Consider the following 20,893-nt stretch of genomic DNA (forward strand, 5'->3'; position numbering starts at 1 on the left):
AATAACCGTCCCACACACTCTGCCCCGAGCCTGGGGCTCTGCTAGTGTCTCCTGGGGTGGGCTGGGCTCGGCTGGACTAAGCTGTGCTAGGATAGCTCCATCCTAGGGCCGGGCTGGTGCAAGGCGAGCCCACGCACAGAGAGCAGCCTCCTCCTACACCGGCTGATTCCATGTTAATCTTACCAACATAAACCGGTGTCTAGTGGCCAGGGGCCAGCGGAAGAGCAGCTGGGCTTGGGGTTCAGAACAGACAGAGTTTCCCCCACCCCACCCCGGCACCCCAGCGGACCTGAACCCATCAATCCCTCCTGGCAAAGCCCAAAGTCAAAGGCAGCACTTCTGAGGACCAAACTTCAGTGCTGTTTTCTTTACCTTGTTGGGGGATTTGCAGCAGTTTAATTTGCTGCCTCTGCCGCCCATCCTCCTCCTGGGACGATCCACCGGGAAAAGTCTCCAAACTTCAGGCAATAGGGGTAGGGGAGGAGGAGATCAGATTCTCCTAGCGGGACTCCTAGGCTGCCTCTAAGACCCCGAAACTGAACCAGAGAGCAGCCGACTTGAACTTACTCACTGGAAGTGGGTGCCGTAAATGTTGAAAGAGAAGGGCCTCACGAAAGTGAGTGGTGGCTGGTGCCTGAGGCAGGTGAACAGAAATGCTGTGAGGTTCCCTAAGAATCCCCAGCTGAGAGCTAGGCAGGACAGGACTCCCAGGAGGAATAGGCATGGCCATTGGGATTCCTGAGTTTTCAGGGCATCAGATCCAGGTTCTTGGGTTCCCAGTTAAGGGTTTTTTCATTCTCCTTCACTGTTTTTCTTAATTGAGTCATTTATAGTTTGCAAAAAGATGGCAGGGGTGCCAGCCCCTGGTATTTGTATCCCTAGGGGGTGTCCCTAATTTAGTTGACTGTGTTCTGGTAAACGGTAAAACAACTTTATGATACTTTAAACAATTGTTACACACCCAGTGAAGTTTTCTTTTTGAAAAATTATTTAATCTTTCTATTCTATTATATTCCTTATTATATATTGTGATACACAGTAGAATTTATTTCCTTTCACATTGAATAAAGGAAGGAAGGAAATAAGTATTTATTAGGTACCTCCTATATGCCAATATTTATAAATATTAATCTTCACAATAACCCTGGGAGGTTAGGTATATTAACATTATCCCCATTTTACAGTTGAGGAAGCAGAGGCTAGAAAATGTCTGGGACTGGATTTGAACTCAAATCTTCCTGACTTCAGACTCAGTATTCAGTCCACTACACCATCTAGCCAACACTTAGAAAGCATGGGAAACCAAAAGGTATGAAAATTAAAAAAGGTTGGCAATCCTTTGTATATGCTATAATAGAAAGGGCCCTGGATCATAAAGCAGTACAGTATATCTGGCATTCTAACGCTTAGAGATTGTATGATTTTGGTCAAGGCACTTGATCCTTACTTGCTTCATCTAGAAGATGTCTCAGAGGTTTGCTTTGTTTGCTTGTTTTGCATCAATATTTTTTTGGTGCTGCTCTATGACTGGGAATTATGGAATACTGTGATTTCAGATGCCCCAAGAGCTTGTGAACATCTGCAGGCTACAGAGTGTTAGCCATCATGAGAAGCATTTGAGATGCAGTATTGTAGATATTGTGTCAGGAAAGGGAGGTGGGTCAGTCACATAGGGAGGAGAGATAACAAAAGTGGCCTGAAATTTAGTTGGTAGCCATACAATATTAAAAGAACCATAGGAGGGCCCCTAACGTGATGGATGGATGGATGGATGCTCTGTGAAGTATTTATAGAAAGATATAGAGAAGAATCACCCAGAGGGAGAGGGAGAAGAAGGCTGATGTCATAAATCCTTTGGAGTACTGAAAAATGGGGGGAAAGATACTAAATATGAGAATCAAATGAGATGTTTGTGAAAGTGCTATAAAACTATAAAGTACAATATATCCCATCAACTAATATCAACATCAATAGTAAAACTATTCTCTGTATAGCATAACACAGTGTGATGTGACGTGACGTGACGTGACATGACATGACTTGATCCATGGGACAATGCTAAGAAGGAGACAAAGCACTGAGCCTCATTGCAATCTGTCATATGTGGGTGTTTAGGATCCCCCAGAATCTGGATGTGCAGAACCAGTGTTCATTACTAACTCAGTGGAAAATGGTAGCTAATTCAGTGGATAATTTATTGGTGGGTGGAATGAGAGAGGCAATCTATTCTTGGCTTCTCCATGTCTCAGGAAGATTTTCATTCAGTTGCTTTTAGCCTCCCTGGGAAACAAGATCCAACTTCCTGATTTTCTTTTCCCCAGTGGTATGTGCTGGTTAAGTGCTTTGAGATCTTGCACAAATCGATGCTATAAATTATCTTACAGAGCTAAGCTTTGGAACTCCTGACCTGGAGTCACACGAACTGATTGGTGAGAACTCATTATATCTAGTCCTCCAGTTACCCCCCCTCCCAACAGTCATCTTCCTTCTATAAAGGCATGTACTGCCTGGCAAATGGTTGAAATATTGACATATTATAATAATAACCATGTGATAATACTTATATTATAAAATGATAATCATAAAATAATCATAAAAATTGCATATCCATATGAATTGGTATATGATCTGGTACTTAGTTATGTGATCTCATGGCAACCAGAGATCAAATGAAGGAGAGATCAGGCTGATCTAGTGGTTCCTACAGGAGGTGTTACAGTTAATAGATATCATCTTCTTCATCATCATCATCATCATCATCATCCTCACATTTATATAGTGCTTCAAGGCTTGCGCAGTTATTTACACATTATTTTACTTGATCCTCACAACAACCCTAGGAGGTAGTCAGTCAATACACATTTATCAAGCACGTGCCAGGCACTGCACTGAGTGCTGGGGATACGATGAAAGGTAAAAGATAGCTCCTGCTCTCTAGGAGTTCACAGGCTAATAATAAAGCTATTATTCCCATTTTGCAGATGGAGATAACTGAGGCATAAAGAGGTTAAATAACTTGCCTAGGATCACACAGCTAGTGAGGGTCTGAGGCAGGATTTGAACTTATCTTCCCAACTCCAAATCTAGCACTCTGTCCATTACTTAGCTACCCCTTAAATCACTAATTGTCAGGGATTTTCTAGAGGACCTTCCTGCTCAGACACAGTTTGGATTACATGAAAAACTTTTTGTAACTCTTAACATATTTTTTTTGATATCAGTGCTTGTGAAACATGGAATGTTTCAAAATTACACAAGGGATCACATTTTCAACTAGTGCTTTTGTCCTGATTTCAATTGAGCTGAAAAGTCAAACGTAATTGTCACATGTATCATTTTCATTCAAAATCCAAAAATTATGCTACAAATTTCTCTTTATGCAACATTACAACCAATAAGAATACAAAGTAACAAATATTTCCTACCATCAATTTCAACATATGTAATTAAAAGATTATCTTTAACTACATCTGCTGCTTTAGCCATTTGCAATGCAAAATAGGAAGATGTTTGTCTCTCAATTAAGCAAAAAGGTCTATACATACACAAAGAGTGTTGGTAGTGGTGGTTGCCTGGTGGTGTAGTCAACTGTGGGTAATGACCCCACAAGGGGTCACAACTACCGTTTAAGAAGCGCTAAGGGGTTGAGAGTGGAAAAAGTTTAGGAAGCCCTGGTAGTGGACAGAACACTGGATCTGGAGTCAGGGAGACATGAGTTCAAATCCTATCTCAGATAACTTAGCTCTGTGACCCTGAGCAAGTTACTTATTCTCTCATTGCCCCAGTTACCTCATCTATAAAGTAATGGTAACAACAATGATTATTTGAAAACAAGAGATAAACAACATGTACTTACCTCATGGATTGTTGTAAAAATCAAATAAGATGATATATTTAAAGCATATTATAAAGATACAAATGCTAGTTATATATTAATAACTTATGTATGACTATTGAAGTTATTATATTCTCTCTACGGTATTTGTGAGTGGAAATACTCTAGGCCTCAGTTTCCTCAAATACAAGAAGAAGAGATTGGACTAGATAACTTCCAAGGTGCTTTCCAATTCTAAATTTATCATCCTATGATCCAAGTATAATTACCATAACTTGAAATCATTTGCATGTGATTCAACATGAATTATTTTAATCACTTCAATAGCTGCATATAGAACTAATGTTTTTTCTTTCAAATAAGGCTTTTTACATTTAGTAATTTTCTAAGCAAGTTTGATGATGGTCAGCATTTTAAGGTTTGAAAAGCTTCTTACATATTTTATCTCATGTGATCTTTAAAAGAAGGTTGCAGACAATTCCTTTAACATCTCAAATGGAAAGCATCTGACTTTTTCTCTGAATAATTTTTGTCCTGCCAACATTTTTCTTTTTCATAATGAACCTAATAATTGCTACCAAACACAAATATTAACAATATCCAAAGAATAGCAAAGAGAAGTTTGCATATGAACCCAGGAATGTCTGTTACATGTTTGTTTGTTATACAGTTGCATCTGATTCTTTGTGACCCTGTTTGGGGTTTTCTTGGCAATGGTTTGCCATTTCCTTCTCCAGTTCATTTTAAAGATGAGGAAACTGAGAAAAACAGGTTTAAGTGATTCGCCCAGGGTCACACAGCTAGTAAGTGTCTGAGGCTGGATTTGAACTCAGGGTAAGACAGTCTTCCTGACTTCAACCCTTGCACTCTAGCCACTGCACCATCTAGCTACCCCAACTTTTGCCTATTAAAGTGAACAAGGTAGTTAACAAAATTCTTCTGTTTTCTTCATATTTTTTGTTTTATTTGTGCTCTTTTCTATCTTTTTTTTTTCCATTTCTATCACTTTCCACTAATCTCAACACTTCCCTCTTCCCCAGTAGAAGCAAGCTTTCTCTTGCAACTTCTCTTTCTCTACAGTCACAGAACAGAAATTAACACATTGTTTATTTTTTTCAGTGTATGTCATGTCATTATCTAAAAGTTGAAGGGTCAAAGGACATAAATGGTCAATATTTTTTGGTACACAAAAGAAGCAATTTTTGTTATATATTTTGGATATGTAAATAACCATATTTGTTGAAGACTGTCAGTGTCATGATCATATTAATGCATTTATTTTAAAAAGAAAAAGTATATTTCATTCTATACGTCTAATTAGTCACCTTTCTGCTAGGAGGTAGGAGACAGGCTTCATAATTATCAGCTTTCTGAAATCATAATTCATCACTGCATCCATTGATTAGAATTCTGAATTTTAAAAAATGTTTCCTCTATATTACTGTAGTAATTTTAAAAAAATTGATCTGATTCTACTCATTTCACTCTGAATCAGTTCTTCCAAAGTCTTCCAAAGTATCTGTGAATTTCTTATTCCTTATAGTTCAATAATGTTCCATTACATTGATATACCACATTTTGTTCAGTCATTCCCAATTGATGGGTGCTAATATGTTTTCCAATTCTTTGTTGCAACAAAAAGTAAGGACACAAATATATATGTGAATATATATATATATACACATATTATATATATATGCATGTATATATGTACATATATATATGTATGTGTATATACATGTGTGTATGCTCCTGAATTATTTTACTCTTTGACTTTTGGGGGATATAATTAGGCCTGTTAGTAGTATTCGTGGACGTGTTGTTTAGTTGTGTCCAACTCTTTGTGCCCCTATGGATCCTACTGGGTAGGGTCAGGGAAGCCTTTAGAGAGTTATTGTTTAGTCATTTCTGCCATGTCTAAATCTTCATGACTTTATTTGGGATTTTTTGGGCAAAGATACTAGAGTGGTTTGCCATGTTCTTCTCCAGCTCATTTTACAGATGAAGGAACTGAGGCAAACAGGGTTAAGTGACTTGCCCAGGGTCATACAGTCTGAGGCCAGATTTGACCTCTTAGGAAGCTGAGTCTTCCTGATTCCAAGTCCTGTATTGGACCACCTAACTGCTCCATTTGCTTGTTAATTTAGGACTATTATACTTATTATATATTTAGGGCAGTTTCCTAAATACCTATTTTTCACAAAGATAGTTGCTGCAAGATTCCTCCCCCCCCCCATAATGTCTTCTCTTCTATTTTAACTTTATCGTTTTTAAAATAATTCTTTTCTTTAAAAGTATCTCTTTAGTATCTCTTTCCTCAGTCCCTCCTTGGGAACCATCTTTTAATAATTTTTTTAAAGAGGAAGGGGGCGTGAAATTAAGAAAAACTAACACATTAAAAAAGTTTGGTATTATTTGCAGGATCTATTCTCCATGGTACCCCATATCTGAAAAGAAGCAGAGAAGTATCTTCTCATATCTATTTTTTGGGGCCAAGCTTGGTCATAATAATTTTACAAAATTCTTTTTAAAGATGATTGTCATACTGTTATTTTGATTCTTTGTTTCCATTGGCATATCCAGTGTGTAATAATGGGGTTTTTTTGGTCCTGCTTAGTTCCCTTTGCATCAGTTCCTTAAAATCTAGCATATTTCTCTGTAATCATCATAGTCAACATTTCTTATAGCACAATAGTATTCTATTTTATTCAAGTAAGAAGTAAATCCTTCTCCAAACAGTGGATGTTTTTGCTACAAAGTGCTGTTATAAATATTTTGACATATATGAGGTCTTTCTTTGTCAATGACCTCCTTGGGATATATGCATAGCACTCTTGGACTCTTTAAATTGTCCCCAAATTCATAGGCACAACAGTGAATTAACTGTGGAACTGGGAATCAACAAAATCATTTTGGAAAGCAATTTAGAATTATGCAAATAAAGTGACTAACCCAGGGATTCTACTGTTAGGTAGCACTTTTATTGTAGCAAAGATTTGGAAACAAAGTAGATACTCATCACTTGGGGAAATTACTAATAAATTGTGGTATGTAGATGTAATAGAATATCACTGAAAGAAATGAAAAATATGACGAATACAGAGAAGCATGTTTCCATGCTTTTTACTTACATGAATTAATACTGTGAAATATATTTAATACTTAGCAATGCTGAGAAAGAACGAAAAATATACTACAGAGAGGGAGAGAGAGAGAGAGAGAGGGAGAGAGAGAGAGAGAGAGAGAGAGAGAGAGAGAGAGAGAGAGAGAGAGAGAGAGAGAGAGAGAGAGAACAATAACGCAAATGGGAAGAAAACAAGCAAAAAATAAATGCTGCAAAATTACCCAGAAGCAGGGTCCTAAAGAAGGGATATGAGAAGATACCCCACTCAACTCCTTTGTAGAGGTAGGTGATCCATATGTGGAACACTGCCAATATTTTTAAATTTTTTCAATGGATTGATCAGTTTTGCCAATTTTTTTTCTTTAAAAATATTGTTATATGGGATAGCCCTCTAGCAGGGGGAGAGATAACTGAGAAAAATTTTGGCAATACAAAAATAATGTCAACAAACATATATATTAATAAAAATTGTTCCTGAGAAATGACGACTTCAGACCAATGCCTTCCTGGAACCTCTTATTCATTTCAACCACTTTTCCCTCCCCACCCTTCCCCTCATTCTTCCCCCTCTCCTCTTCTCCCTCCCTTCCCCTTCCCCTTTTCATTTCTTGCTTTGAGAACTGTGTCAAATTCACACTACCATTGCCTCTCAAAAAGTCCTGTTAATTTAACTGCCCTATAGCTCTATTCCCCATCATCTTTGTAACTTCCTAGACCTTAATTCCCTGCCCCGTCCCATGTGTGTTTTCCCCCATTAAAAGGTGAGTTCCTTGAGAGCAAGGATTGTTTTGTTTTTGTATTTGTGTTCTCATCATAAATGTTTTTCACTCATCCATTCATTTATTCACTCATTCCTTCTTCCCTGGGTCTCTACTCCAGTTCTGAGAAGGTTTGGATTTTCATATCCGAGAGATTGGAGGGAGGGAAGGAGAACAGTGGCAGAAGCAAAAGTGAGCATGGATGATGGCAAGCTAAATGTTTTAAGTTAAGGAATTGTGAATGTTAAGTGGTCTTAAGAGAAAACAAGGAAAGTCAGTATCCTGGGTTCAGGAGTCCCACTAATAATTAACTCATTGAATGACCTTGGGCAAGTTGCTTCTCTTCTCTGGGCTTCAGTTTTCCCATCTGTAACAGGAGGAAGATGGACTAGGTTGTGTCTAAAGGTTACCCAAATGGCATTTCTAGCGATTCTTCTGGTTCTGAGTCCTATGAGCTCCTTCAGTGGACCTGGTCACACTCAGTCCCATTTGATATGTATGGCAGTTTAATTCACACAAGTCAGTAGAAAGTCTGGTCTCCAGCCTTGGTCTGACCCATCAACTGGTGTAATACGATAACTACAATGACTTCGGTCTCTGAGTTGATAGGGCAGGAGCGGGGAGCAGCTTCCTTTGCTCTCTGACTCAGAGACAGCCCGGAGCAGGCAGTGTTGTGGTTACCAATGCCTAGGGTTATAATACGTTTGTTTTTTAAATTCAGCCTTACTACCTTTTAAACCGGGGCCCTGGATTGGCTCCAGTGACTGCCGGAGACTATTTCCCTCACCCCACCCCATCCCTTTTCTTAAAGGGGCAGAGAACAAGTGTAGACTTGTATTCTCTGTGTGCAGGGAAGAGCGTGTATCTTTCAAGCTGTACTTTTGAGAAGGAATTGTGGTGTTCAGTGCTCCCTACCTGGTCTCTTGACGTCTCTTCACGTTTCCACACACCTCCCACTGGCCTCTAGTTGCCAGGACCTTCCCCATCCAAACTCCCCAAATTATTGCAGAAGTATGAATAGCTGAATTAATATTTTAGTCATATGGGGTTTTTTTAGGTCCCCTTGGTTTTCACCCAAGAGATGACTTTAAGAAAGGACATTTTTGAATCAGTTTCACTCCTCTCCATTCCAAATTGTATCATTTATCTAGTCCCCTGCTAGCCTTAAACTTTAATCTTAAACACTGGAGCTAGATATCTTAGTTTAAATCCCAATTCTACAGATTTTGGAGAAATCACTACACCTCTCTGGGCCTCAGTTTCCTCCACTGTAAAATATGAGGATTGGACTAAATTTACAACTTAATCTTTTTTTGTATTAGCTACACTTTGGGCAATCTGGTAAAAACCTGTGGATCCTTTCTTAGAACAATGTTTTTAAAAATGCATAAAATAAAATGCATAGGATTATAAAGCAAACCAATTATATTTAAATATAGTTATATGTTTATTTAATATTTTATTTTCCCCAATTACATGTATAAACAATTTTTAATATTAGAAACATAGTTTCAAATAATCTTGAAACAATTTTTTAAAGAACTCACAGACCTTGCACCAAGACTCTTTGGGTTAAAATATTCAAAGGTTTATTCCAGCTCTAGATTTTATGATATTTGCTTCAATCAGTATAATATAGTAGAGAGAATTCTTGACAGGGGCTCAAAAGACTTGGGCTCTAGCCCAGCTGTCACTGTCCTGTTGTACAATGTTGTCCAGTTTACTTCTCACTGGGTAGCTAGGGCCAGTGCTTCAAAAAGCGGAAAGGTGCTTAACACAACAGTTCACAGTTATGACTTCCAATAGGTTCTCCTTGCTTTTAAGCAGCCTGAATTAACAGGATTCACTCTGACCAGAGGTGCTGTGAAAATGGGGTATCTCCCAAATGGCACCATTACCGACTCTTTTTTTTTTCCCCAGCCCTAACCTGAAGGGGCAGCAAAATTCTCAAAGTATGGAGTTGTAATATAATTGGCCACCTGTAAGGAGTTTATGTGCTATAGCAGTTATAGTGGGGAGGGAGCAAAACTTGGGAGTTCCCTATAGGGTAGGGAACTCTTGGCATGCAAACTCCCTCCTGCAGATTGAAATTACTTGTCGCTAAGAATTGTGGACTCGTAGACTTAATTAGAGTTGGAAGAGATTTATAGTCTTAGGGAGCTGCATAAGGTTCTGAGAAGTCGTTACTTATTCATGGTCATATAGCTACTATATATCAAAGGCAAGACTTGAACCCAAGTCTTGACTCTACTTCACCATCATGATCATAGCCACAGATTTAGACCTGAAAGCTGAAAGGGATCTTAGAGATCCAGATTCCTTATTGTATAGATGATAATAATAACAACAATAATAGCTATTATAGTTTTACAATAGCTTCTATGTAGCTATCTTATGTAGTTTTATAATGATAGCTCTGTATAGTGCTTACTATGTGCCAGGTACTGTATTAAGTACTTTACAAATATTATCTCATTTGATCCTCATAATAATCTTGGGACATAGTTGCTATTATCATCCCCACTTTACAGGTAAGAAAACTAAGGCAAATAGAGGTTAAATGACTTGGGTAAGGTCACACAGCTAGCAAGCATCTGAAGTCAAATATGAACTCAGGTCTTCCTGATTTCAGGTCAAGGCTCTGTCCACTACCCCTATTACGTAGAAAAAGGAAACTAAACCTGAGATATGAAGTGGTTTGCCTAAGATTACATAGGTAATAAAGGCAGAACTGCAATTTAAAGCCAACTTCTCTGGCCTCAAACTCATTGCCAGGTGGCAAAGTGGAAAACACACTTCACTGTGTTAGATTTCCAGCTCTACCAGTGACTTACTAGTTGTATGATATTGGGCAATTCTCTCTCTCTCTCTCTCTCTCTCTCTCTCTCTTGCTCTCATCTATAAATTGGAAATAATATTTTAATATATATTCATCGATAATTGTGTAGATATATGCATAGATATTAGTACTGAGGCAACTGCCCTGTAAAGTGTTCAGTAAATATATTAATAATAACAAAAAGCATTCCATGTTCAATATTCTAAGGCTTTTTTCAACTCTGACATTTCATGTTCTAAGGTTTCATCACATCTCTTCCATGATCTATTCCCCTAAACTGACTGTTCCTAAACACGCCTATCTTGACTGAACTAACCCAATCACATTACAACTTGGAGGTTTTGGAAATTCAACACCACAAATTCTGCAATTCAAGACAAATCACCCATCCAACAAGGACAAAAGTATCCTCAGGCCCTCCATGAGCTTTGAGTTCTTTTGGGTAAAGGACTTTGGCTGTCTCCAGGCCCAAGACAGAAGATCTCTGGTCAACTTTGAAGGCTGAGCTTCTATTTTTCAGAGGTAGAGCTCTGCTACTTGCTGGTCTGTCATTCTGCATTCATAATCAGATGACCTTAGGTGGAATCCCAACTCTGCTACTTACTACTTCTATGATCTTAGTCAAGTCACTTTATTTCTGAGGGAGTGTGACTACATAATCTTTCGGTTCTCTTTTAGATAGGGGTATGCTGAAGCCAGCTCTATTGGCATCTGACTATTGAATTTTCAGTTTGAGTGCTTATACATTGGAAATCAGCAAACTACAGATCAAACTTTGGCTTTTGGTTTTCTTAATTGCCTAGACTTAAGAAAGTGATGGAGAATATGTTAGGAATGAAGATTAAACTTAAAAATGGATCCTACATTGCCCACCTTACCCCAAACCCTCAAGTCAGATGTTAAAATGTTACCAGTGTATTTCTGCTTCTAGCTCTGAATTAGTGCCCAGGAGTGAGATCAGCAAGGATCTCTACCCTCCCCCTTCTTTAAGAACGCATAAAAAATGAGTCATGCTTACGGTTACTAATCACTTTATCCTTATTATCCCAGTCACAACATCTTTGTGAGGTATTGTACATATGTACTCATAATACAAGGATTATTATCTTCATTTTATAGATGAGGAAAATGAGGTACAGAGAAAAGTGACTTGGTCAAGGTCACAAAACATGTAAGTCAGAGGCTCGGACACTTGTCCCTCTTAGCCCTCTTCCCTAGAGAACCTGTTGTAGTAGAAAGAGACTGGAACCGAGAGTCACAAGACTTGGGATACACTCCAGCCTCTGTCAGACTCGTGTTATTTTGGCTAAGTCATCTTACTTCTCAGAGTTTTGTTTCCTCACTTTTGAAAGGGGTGATACTTATCTCTACCTTATGTACCTACCTTGCTGAGTTATTGTTTCAGATTGAATTATATAAGGGTGTTATGAAACTGCAAAAAAGGACTGAGGTTATCTTTAATATCTTCACAAATCTAAAACAGAGCAATATTGATCTAATGGTCCCGGGGGAAGAGAGAAAGAAAGTAGCTCCAAGAAAAGAGAGAAGACTCTCTGAATTTGGCAGTCTTCTCTTTCTGGGTCTGTTACTGTAGGTGACTGGTCCCTTGAGCCCTCAAGAAGATGGGGAAGTACATAAGGGAGCCGCAAGCCCTGGAAAGGGGCAATCTGTGTGCCCCGATCCCCTTCCCAGCCAGCTGCCTGCCCCCTTTCTCTAGCTCACAAGTTCTTCTGATGACTAAATAAGGATGGAGTGGCACATTCCTACTCAGGCAGCTAAAAATAAACTCCTGTCCCTGAAGTGTGAGCCACACTGAGGCTCAACAACCTAACTGACCCCTCAGGACCTCCCTCCCCTTCAGGAGAATAGGCATTTAGCCAGTTCCTCTCAGCCTTAGCCCCTCTACCCTGTCCAAGCTGAAAGAACTCCTTTCTCTGGGGAATGAGAGCAGGCATCTGGTTGTTCTTTGATCTACCCAGGGCAACCCTCCCTCCCTTCAGATCTGGAGTCTGACTATCGCTAACACAGAATCACAGAATGTTAGAGCTGAAAGTGGTTTTTAATGTAGAACACAAAGTGTCAGAGCCTTCAAAATATAGAAAACATGCACTGAGAGATAGAGGGTGCCTAACATAGGTCAATAAATATATTATTTGCCTGGAGTTTTGTGAATCTAATACAGTGGGCTTTAAAAATGGTGGGGGAGAAAGAAAACTCCACCCCCCTCATATACATGCCAAACAGATACTATAGGGAGTAGAACACACAACATAGAAACAATGCAAAGAAGCGGTCTTTAATTTACAGAAGACAATACCCAGGAAAAGAGGCAATGATGAAAACCAAGGTCTTCAACGTCCAATGCACAAATACACAAATTATGGACAATAAACAAGATGATCTAGAGATCCTGGCAAACCAGACAAATTGGACTTCATATGTATCATTGAGATTTGGGGGCAATGGAAGGGAAATAGGAGAATAAACATTTCTATAGAGCCTATGATCTACCATACATTGTGCTAAGTACTTTTATCTCATTTGCTTCTCACAACAATCCTGTGATGTAGGTGCTATTATTCTCTCCATTTTACAACCGAGGGAAGTGAGGCAAACAGAGGTATTAAGTGACATGCCCAGGGTCCAACAGCTAGTGTCTGAAGTCATATTTGAACTCAGATCTTCCTTACTCCAGGCCCAATGCTCTGTCCATTTTAATAATTAGCTTCCTCTAATAGGGCAATGGGGTTCATGCCTAGAATAAATATGACTTTGGGAGTATATCTTTTATTTCAAGAGGAACAGAATAAATTAAAGGAGTGAGAAAATCCAGGAATTGGGAAAAGCAAGAGTGGGGACCAACGGATGGAGATACTGAAGTTGTATCATGGGAATAAACCACACTCAACCTGTAACAAAGAAGGAAATAGATTACAAACCTGAGATGGCTTAATAGTAGTAGTATTGGTAGATTCCATTTTCAATGGTTCTTTGCTGTTGTTGAGTTATTTCAACTCTTTGTGACCCCATTTTGGGCTTTCTTGGAGTGGTTTACCACTTCCTTCTCTAGCTCATTTTACAGATGAGGAACTGAGGCAAAGAGGTTTATATGACTTACAGAGCTTTTAAATGTCAGAGGCTGGATTTGAAGTCAGGTCCTCCTGACTCCAGGACTGGTGCTCTATCCTTTGTGCCACTTAGCTGTAGTTCTATCTGTGTCAAAAGCAGTGAAGCTGATAAATCTTTGACATGCCTTAATGGTATTCCATTCTCCCATTCTCCAAAACATAAAAGGAACAAGAAGGGTGACGCTATTCTAGATCTGATTATAACCAGTAGGAACTGGTTGCTAAAGTAGAAAAGATGAGAACCTTAGAAGGAAGTGATCATTTTGCATACTACATTTTACAAAGGACATTGACAAGCAAGAACACCATCATTATCATAGCGAGCATTTACGTAGCACTTTCAGGTTTGCAAAATTCTTTACAAATATTAATCAGCTTGATTCTCACAACCTAAGAAAACAGGTTCTATTATCTCTATTTTGGGGTAACTAGGTGGTGTGGGCCTGAGCTCAAATCTAGCCTCTGACACTTACTAGCTGTCTGACCCTAAGTAAGTCACTTAACCCTTTTTGTCTCAATTTCCTCATCTGAAAAATGAGCTGGAGAGAGAAATGGCAAACCACTTCAGCATATTTGCCAAGAAAACCCCAAATGGGGTCATGAAGGATCAGATATAACTGAACAACAATAAATCCTCATTTTGCAAATGAGGCAACTGAGGCAGGTAGAGGTTAAAGGACTTACTCAGGGCCACAGTTCGAAAGTGTTTCAAGCTGGATCAGGACTCAAGTTTTGTGATTCCAGATCCAGCACTCTAACCACTGGACCACTGAATTGCCTTCAAGGACATCTCTATAGGATAGCAACCAAAATAGTAAGAGGACTGGAAACTAAATCACAAATGGAGTACTTGAAGGAACTAAGAATATTTAGCCTGGAGAAATGAAAAGCTATGGGTCTGGGGGCTGACAAAATATCAGACTTCATATATTAAAGAGCTTTCATGTGTAAGAGGGATTACAATTGCTTTTGTTTATAGGCAGAAATGGGATCAAAGTGTATAAATTGTAGGAGGGCAGGTTAAAGTTTGAGGGACAGAAAGAATTCCTGACAATTGTTGCTGCAGTTATTCAGTCATGTCCAGCTCTTTGTGAATCGGTGGACCATACTTGTCCATGGAGTTTTGTTGGCAAAGATTCTGGAGTGGTTTGCCATTTCCTTCTCCTGACAATTAGAACTATTAAATATGGAATAACCTACCTTGGGAAGTAATTCATTCTCTTTCATTAGAGGTTTTCATGCAAAGGATGTCTGACCACCAACTAGAATGCTGTGGTGGGGATTTATGCTCTATTTCTTTTAGATTCTGTCATTCTGGATCATGACTCTGACACTTATAGTGTGTGATCTCTGGACCAGTCATTTAATTGCTTTGACTGTTCTCCCTCTTGGTTCCCTTTTTAAATGTCTGCCTGCTATGCCACAGTGTCCTTTGGTGGACCCTTCATCCATGTTATGTCCAATGCATGTGTTCTTCACTGATCTGTCCTGGGCTCTCTTTTCTCTACATACATTTTCACTCCTTGATTTCATCAATTTGAAGTAATTCAATTATCTTCTCCATTCAAGTGACTTCCAAATCTATAGCCAACCCTAGTCTCCATTGTGAGCATCAATAACTGCCTAACTTTGAACTGGATGTCCTGTAGGCATGTAAAACACAAGTCTAAAACAGAATTCACTATCTTTTCCTCAAAGCTACCCTCTTCCAAACTTCCAAATTTTCCTTTCCAGACTCCTTGGTGTCATTATTGACTCCTCCCTCTTATTCACTCACACATCCCATCAGTTGCCAAGTCTTATTATTTTTTTTCCTCCACAACATCTCTAGCATGTCCCCTTCTCTCCATTCACACAGCTAACACCTTCATTCTTCTGTCTCCTCTTGTCTAGAATATTGCACTAGCCTCCTAATGGACTTCTGTACCTCAGACATCTCCCCCCTCCAATCCATTTGATACACAACTACCAAAATGATTTTTCTAAAGCACAGTTCTGGTCATGTTACAACCTTTCTGTTGTTGTTCAGTCATTTTAATCATGTTCAACTCTTCTTGACCCTCTTTGGAGTTTTCTTGACAAAGATACTGAAGTTGTTTGCTTTCTTAAGTTCATTTTACAGATGAGAAAACTGAGGCAAACAGGGTAAAGTGACTTGCCCAGGGTCACATAGCTAGTAAAGTATCTGAGGTCACATTTGAACTCAGGTCTTCCTTACTCCAGGTCTGGTGCTCTCCTGGTCTACATTGGCACCTTCTCTCTTGCCCCCCAAATTCTATATTGTCAACAGTTATTTTATATGAATTTTATCATTCTATCTCTCTTTGATGGTCTTTGTTGGTAAGATATAGAAATGCTGATGGTTTTACATGAGATGATTTTATATCCTGTGACTGCTAACTTTCAGTTATTTTAACTAGCTTTTTAATTGATTCTCTGGGATTTTCCAAGTATACCATTACCATCACATCATCTGCAAAGAGTGATAGCTTTATTTCCTCATTGCTTATTTTAATTCTTTCAATTTCTTTTTCTTCTTTTTTTTTGTTATAGCTGGCATTTTTAGTAAAATATTGAATGATAGTGGTGGTAATGTTCTAATTGTTCCTTATTTCCTTTAGAAGTAACCATAAACTCTTCAGTTTGGTACTGAAAATTCTTTATAATTATGCCCCATCCCATCTTTCCAATCTTTTTTACACATCAGTCCCCTTTGCATGCTCCAGACATACCGGTCTGCTTACTGCTCATCATATACAGAACCCCAGATCCCACTTCTTTGCCTTTGCACTGACTCTCCCCCAGCCTAGAATACTCTCTGTACTCACCTCCACCTTTTAGTTTCTTGACTTCTCAAGACTCTGCAAGACACACCTTCTTCAGGAGGCTTTTCTTAGCTGCTGATGTCTCCTTTTCTAAGATGTTCCATCTCTGTGGGTATCTTCTAGGTACCTATTTAGATAAACCTTGTGTAAACTTCTTAATGATAGCGAAGGGGTACAGTCTCTAGAAACCTCCTTTTTGCCTGAGACTGTAATTCCCTCCACTGGCCTTTCATTAATGCTATACCCAATTCTCCATTACCCTTAACCTAGCCCAGGCCTTCATGGTCTGTTACTTCCAGATTGGGCCCCCCACCCCCATCCCTCCCACTCCCCCCACTACTTCCTACGTTGATCCTATCTAAACCCCATTCTCTTGGTTCTGGTAGATGACCTCCCATCATATGGCCAGTGATGGCCACTACCATCAAGATCCTCCTTAAACCCTTCATCCAGTCACCCCAGACTACTTGGCCAGCACTAGATATCTCCCACAGTCTTTCTGTATATAAGATCCAGCTTATTTCCATGGAAGTGCTCAAAATTCAATGCAGCCCACTGGCATTAGCTGTACAAATGCTTAAATTCCTTAAGAGTCTGGCTAATATGGCGGATTTTTAGTAAACTTTGTTTTTCTTTGACTGAAAGAAGGTTTGAATCTAATTCATTCCGGCAGGATCCTTGTATAGCTATTTTGGGGTCCTAGCACCTCTAAACCTCAACAGTAGGAGCTGTTTCTGTCTTCTCTTTGCCTCCCCAGAATTTATCACAACATCTGTGTGTGTGTGTCTGTGTGTGTGTGTGTGTGTGTGTGTGTGTGTGTGTGTGTCCTGCTGCGTCTACAATGAATATGATGAGCATCTGTACCATGGCAACCAGCTAGACTGCTTTCTGTTTGTTCACCTGGGAGCCAGGCTTGTTCACTTCTCAAACAATGTGAGTCATAGCCTTGTAGCTCAGGAAGCTGTGAGGTATGTGGGCTCAGTGGAATCATTTTGGTGGCAGTTCTTCACCTTTCCCTGCTTTCTGATGCTTCACTTAAAGAAGTAGGAAAGCCAGACTGAAGCGTAGGGCAGAGGACTTCAGGTGGACTCATCCTTGCTGCTGCTGCTGCTGCTTCTGACGTGAGCTGGGGCCCTCCCCATTAAATTTTTCTCGAGTTTTGTCTGGACTTCTCTCTTTTTTTTCCTGTACCTGCCATGAATTATACTTAAATGTGTATGTGTCATAGATTCCCTCCTAGACTATGCCTTCTGAAGGCAAGGATCACATCATTTTTCATCTTTTATTCCTCAGCATTGAGTACAATTCATTGCATATAGCAGGTACAGTGTTTGCAGAACTGAACATAAAATATCAGAGCTAGACAGTACCTCTGGATATAAATCATTGAAAAATAGAGCTGGAAAGGCTGTTGTAGAGTGTATAATCCAGTCTTCTTTTTCCTAGTGAGAAACTGACACTCAGAAAAGGGAATTAATTTGCTCAAGGCAGGTCATACATTAAATATGTCAAAGATGAGATTAGAATGCACTCTGACTGCTTCCAGTCCTGGACCTTTTCACCTCCCCCAACCATATGATTTATCCAGAGACTTCTGTAGGAATCTGTATTAGCCAATATACTATATTGCTTCACACTTTTTCCCCCTAGGGCTTCCCTGTACCTCCTTCCTTCCCCCCTCCCCAACCATATGATTTTGTAGGATGGTAGCTTCTTATCCTCAAGGAACTGAAATCTGAAAAAAAAGCCTTTGTTAATGGAGCTTGAACCCTCAATGAGGTGAGTCTACTAGGGTGGTAGTGACCACAGAGTGACCAGAAGGTTTGGAAGACAGCAAGAATGAAGGGAGCCTGGTTTTTGGTGGAGTCAAGGGCACTAACCCAAAGGGAGGCCTAGGTTTCCTAATCAGGCCAATGAGTTGATGCCTTTCAAATCCACAAGCACCTATATTTCACGACAGGCAAAAAGACAAAAACATTCTCAGCCAAAGGTGGGGAACCTGCTCAGTCTTCAAGGATTTTACATTCTATAGCTGAGAACAGAGATGAAAAGGTGAAAAATTGTACCAGAAAATAAATACAAAGTAGACACAAAGTAATCTCTGGCCAAGAGGGCAACAGTAACTGGTAGGATCAGGGTAGGATTCCTGTAGAAGGCGCTAGAGGAGCTGAGCGTTGAAGAAAGCTAGGGATTCTAGAGGGCAGCTAGGTGGTGCAGTGGATAGAGTGCAGGGCCTCAGACACTTAAGGCTTTATGGCTCTGGGCAAGTCACTTAACTCTGTTTGCCTCAGTTTCTTCATTTGTAAAAGAGCTAGAGATGAAAATGGTAAAATACTAGTATCTTTGCCAAGAAAATGCCAAAAAGGGTCACGAAGAGTCAAACAACTGAAAAAACTACTGAACACCACGGATTCTAGGGGGCAGAAATAAAGGAGTACATTCTAGAAACAGGGTACACTCTGTTGTTGTTGGTGTGTTTGTTGTTTGTTTTTGAAGAGGACCAAGGGTACAATCTACCTGGATAGGAGAGGTGGATTTTTCGGTACGAGGTACAGCAAAAGTTTGGTTTGATTGGTACTAAACAGAAGGAGAAAGAGAGTAGCATGAAATAAACCTAGAAAGGTAGGCTAGAGCCAGGGAGGAGTAGACAAGCACAATTCTGACTGATTTTTTAAAAAATTGTATTGATAGATTTCCTGAGAGTCTAAATCTCTTTTGGAATGATTATCCTGCTGAGCTCAACAGATAAAAGTGGAATTTTGGAACCACCCTCTGTAAAAAACAAGGCTTGATGAGATTACCTCTATGGTCTCAGGACACTAAGCAAGTAACAGTCCACCTTCCAGAAAAGAATGGAGCACAAGATTTTGAGGAGAAGGAGAAAAGTAGTTTAAGTAAATTGCCTTCTTTCTCAGACTCAGGACAACCTGGTCCTTCCCCCCAAGAAGTCAAGCCAACAGGAAAATGTCCAGGAGATACATCAGAGCTTCAAATGTCTACTCCACCTCGCACCTCCCATGCTGTCATATAATTTTGGATAAGTTGTACAGCATAGGTCTTAGGACTAAAAGAGAATTTTACAATCTAATATATTCCCCTTTTCCCCCTCCCCACCTCATTTTGCAGATGAAGAATCCAAGACCCAGAGAAGTAGCAAATCCAGTGCTTTTTCCACTAAAACATACAACTTCCCTGGCCCTCAGTTTCTTCATGTGCCGAGTGAGAGTAATATCGACCCAAATGACTTCAGGGGACTTTTGTGAGTGTCAGTGAATTCTGTTTCAAGTGCTTTAAGGTCCTCCAAAGTACTTTGGTCACCACAACCCTGTAAGGTAATTTGTAATGTAAATATTGTTTCCACTTTTCAGCTGATGATCACAGATCTACAGGAATCTCAGGGGTCATCTAGACCAACCTCCTTCTTTTGCAGATGCAGGAACTAAGGTCCAGGGTATTTAATGACTTTCTCTGATTCACATAGCAAGTATGTAGAACTTGAACCTAAGTATTCTTGACTGTGAGGCCAGCTCTCTATTCACTACTCTCCAATTATTCCTGGAAACAAGCTCTAAGTTAAATAATTTGTCCAAGGTCATACTACTGGTGTCTGAGGTGGGCTTTGAGTCTCCTTGACTCCAAGATGAGTACTCCAGTCACTATCCTATGCTGCCTCTTAAAAGAGGCAACAGATGGGAAACTTCTTCGAAAATTGATGAAAACAATATATTTAGATGTAGAGAATATTCTTTTCCTTCTCTAAGCCTTAGTTTCAACCTGTTGCACTATTTGATTTCCAAAATCCTTTCTTTTCCAGTGCAAGCATTCTGTGAACATCCCTCAGATGCCTAATCTGTAGTTCCCACGTTTTCCAAATGTCAATTGTTGGGTTTCTTTTCCTAAGGGAGAGGTGTTTTGCTGCTGGGGATTGTTAGCTTTTCTCCCACTTAGTTTCCAGGAAATTATTCTGACAGCCTTAAGCGATGCTTGGTTGTTCTAAGTGGGATCCGATCCTGCTATGAATTCGTGAGCCAAGGTCACCCAACAAGGGACGTGAAGGTACATGCGACCCGGCTCAGCCATGACAGACTAGGTAACGGCTGGTAGGGAAAGAGAACAGATACATTGATCCAAGGCTGGTCAAAGCAGCCACAAGTACTCAGTTTTCATCATTCATTCACCCTTCTGTCCTTTCCAGTTCCGTTCTCATTTCCCACCCTTCAAAAAAAAATAAGAAAAAAAAAGCTCGTAGAATCTGAGAACGCCAGCTAGGATCCTTAGAACTGAGAATTTAAGGATATAGGAAAGTAACGTGATATAAGAGGAGGCTTGGGTACGAATCCCAGCATTGCCACTTACTAACCACGGGACAGTGACTGTAGTAAAC

General features: G+C 39.6%; 1 protein-coding gene across 6 annotated transcripts in view; it reads right to left on the reverse strand.

The window, feature by feature from the left end:
• The window catches only part of CCDC69 (coiled-coil domain containing 69), a 50,912-nt gene extending 36,965 nt beyond the window's left edge, over positions 1–13,947 (reverse strand). For 2 of the 6 annotated variants that reach the window (XM_072630759.1, XM_072630760.1), the window contains exon 1: positions 373–588. In XM_072630759.1, the coding sequence (XP_072486860.1) occupies positions 373–420 (48 nt within the window). In that variant the 5' untranslated portion in view covers positions 421–588. Of the gene's footprint in view, positions 1–372; positions 590–13,495 lie in introns of those variants that run through there. The other 4 variants (XM_072630758.1, XM_072630761.1, XM_072630757.1 and 1 more) reach the window with 4 other exon arrangements.
• Positions 13,948–20,893: the final 6,946 nt, after the last annotated feature.

Source organism: Notamacropus eugenii, chromosome 1, assembly GCF_028372415.1.
Source record: "Notamacropus eugenii isolate mMacEug1 chromosome 1, mMacEug1.pri_v2, whole genome shotgun sequence".
NCBI classification, from domain to species: domain Eukaryota; kingdom Metazoa; phylum Chordata; class Mammalia; order Diprotodontia; family Macropodidae; genus Notamacropus; species Notamacropus eugenii.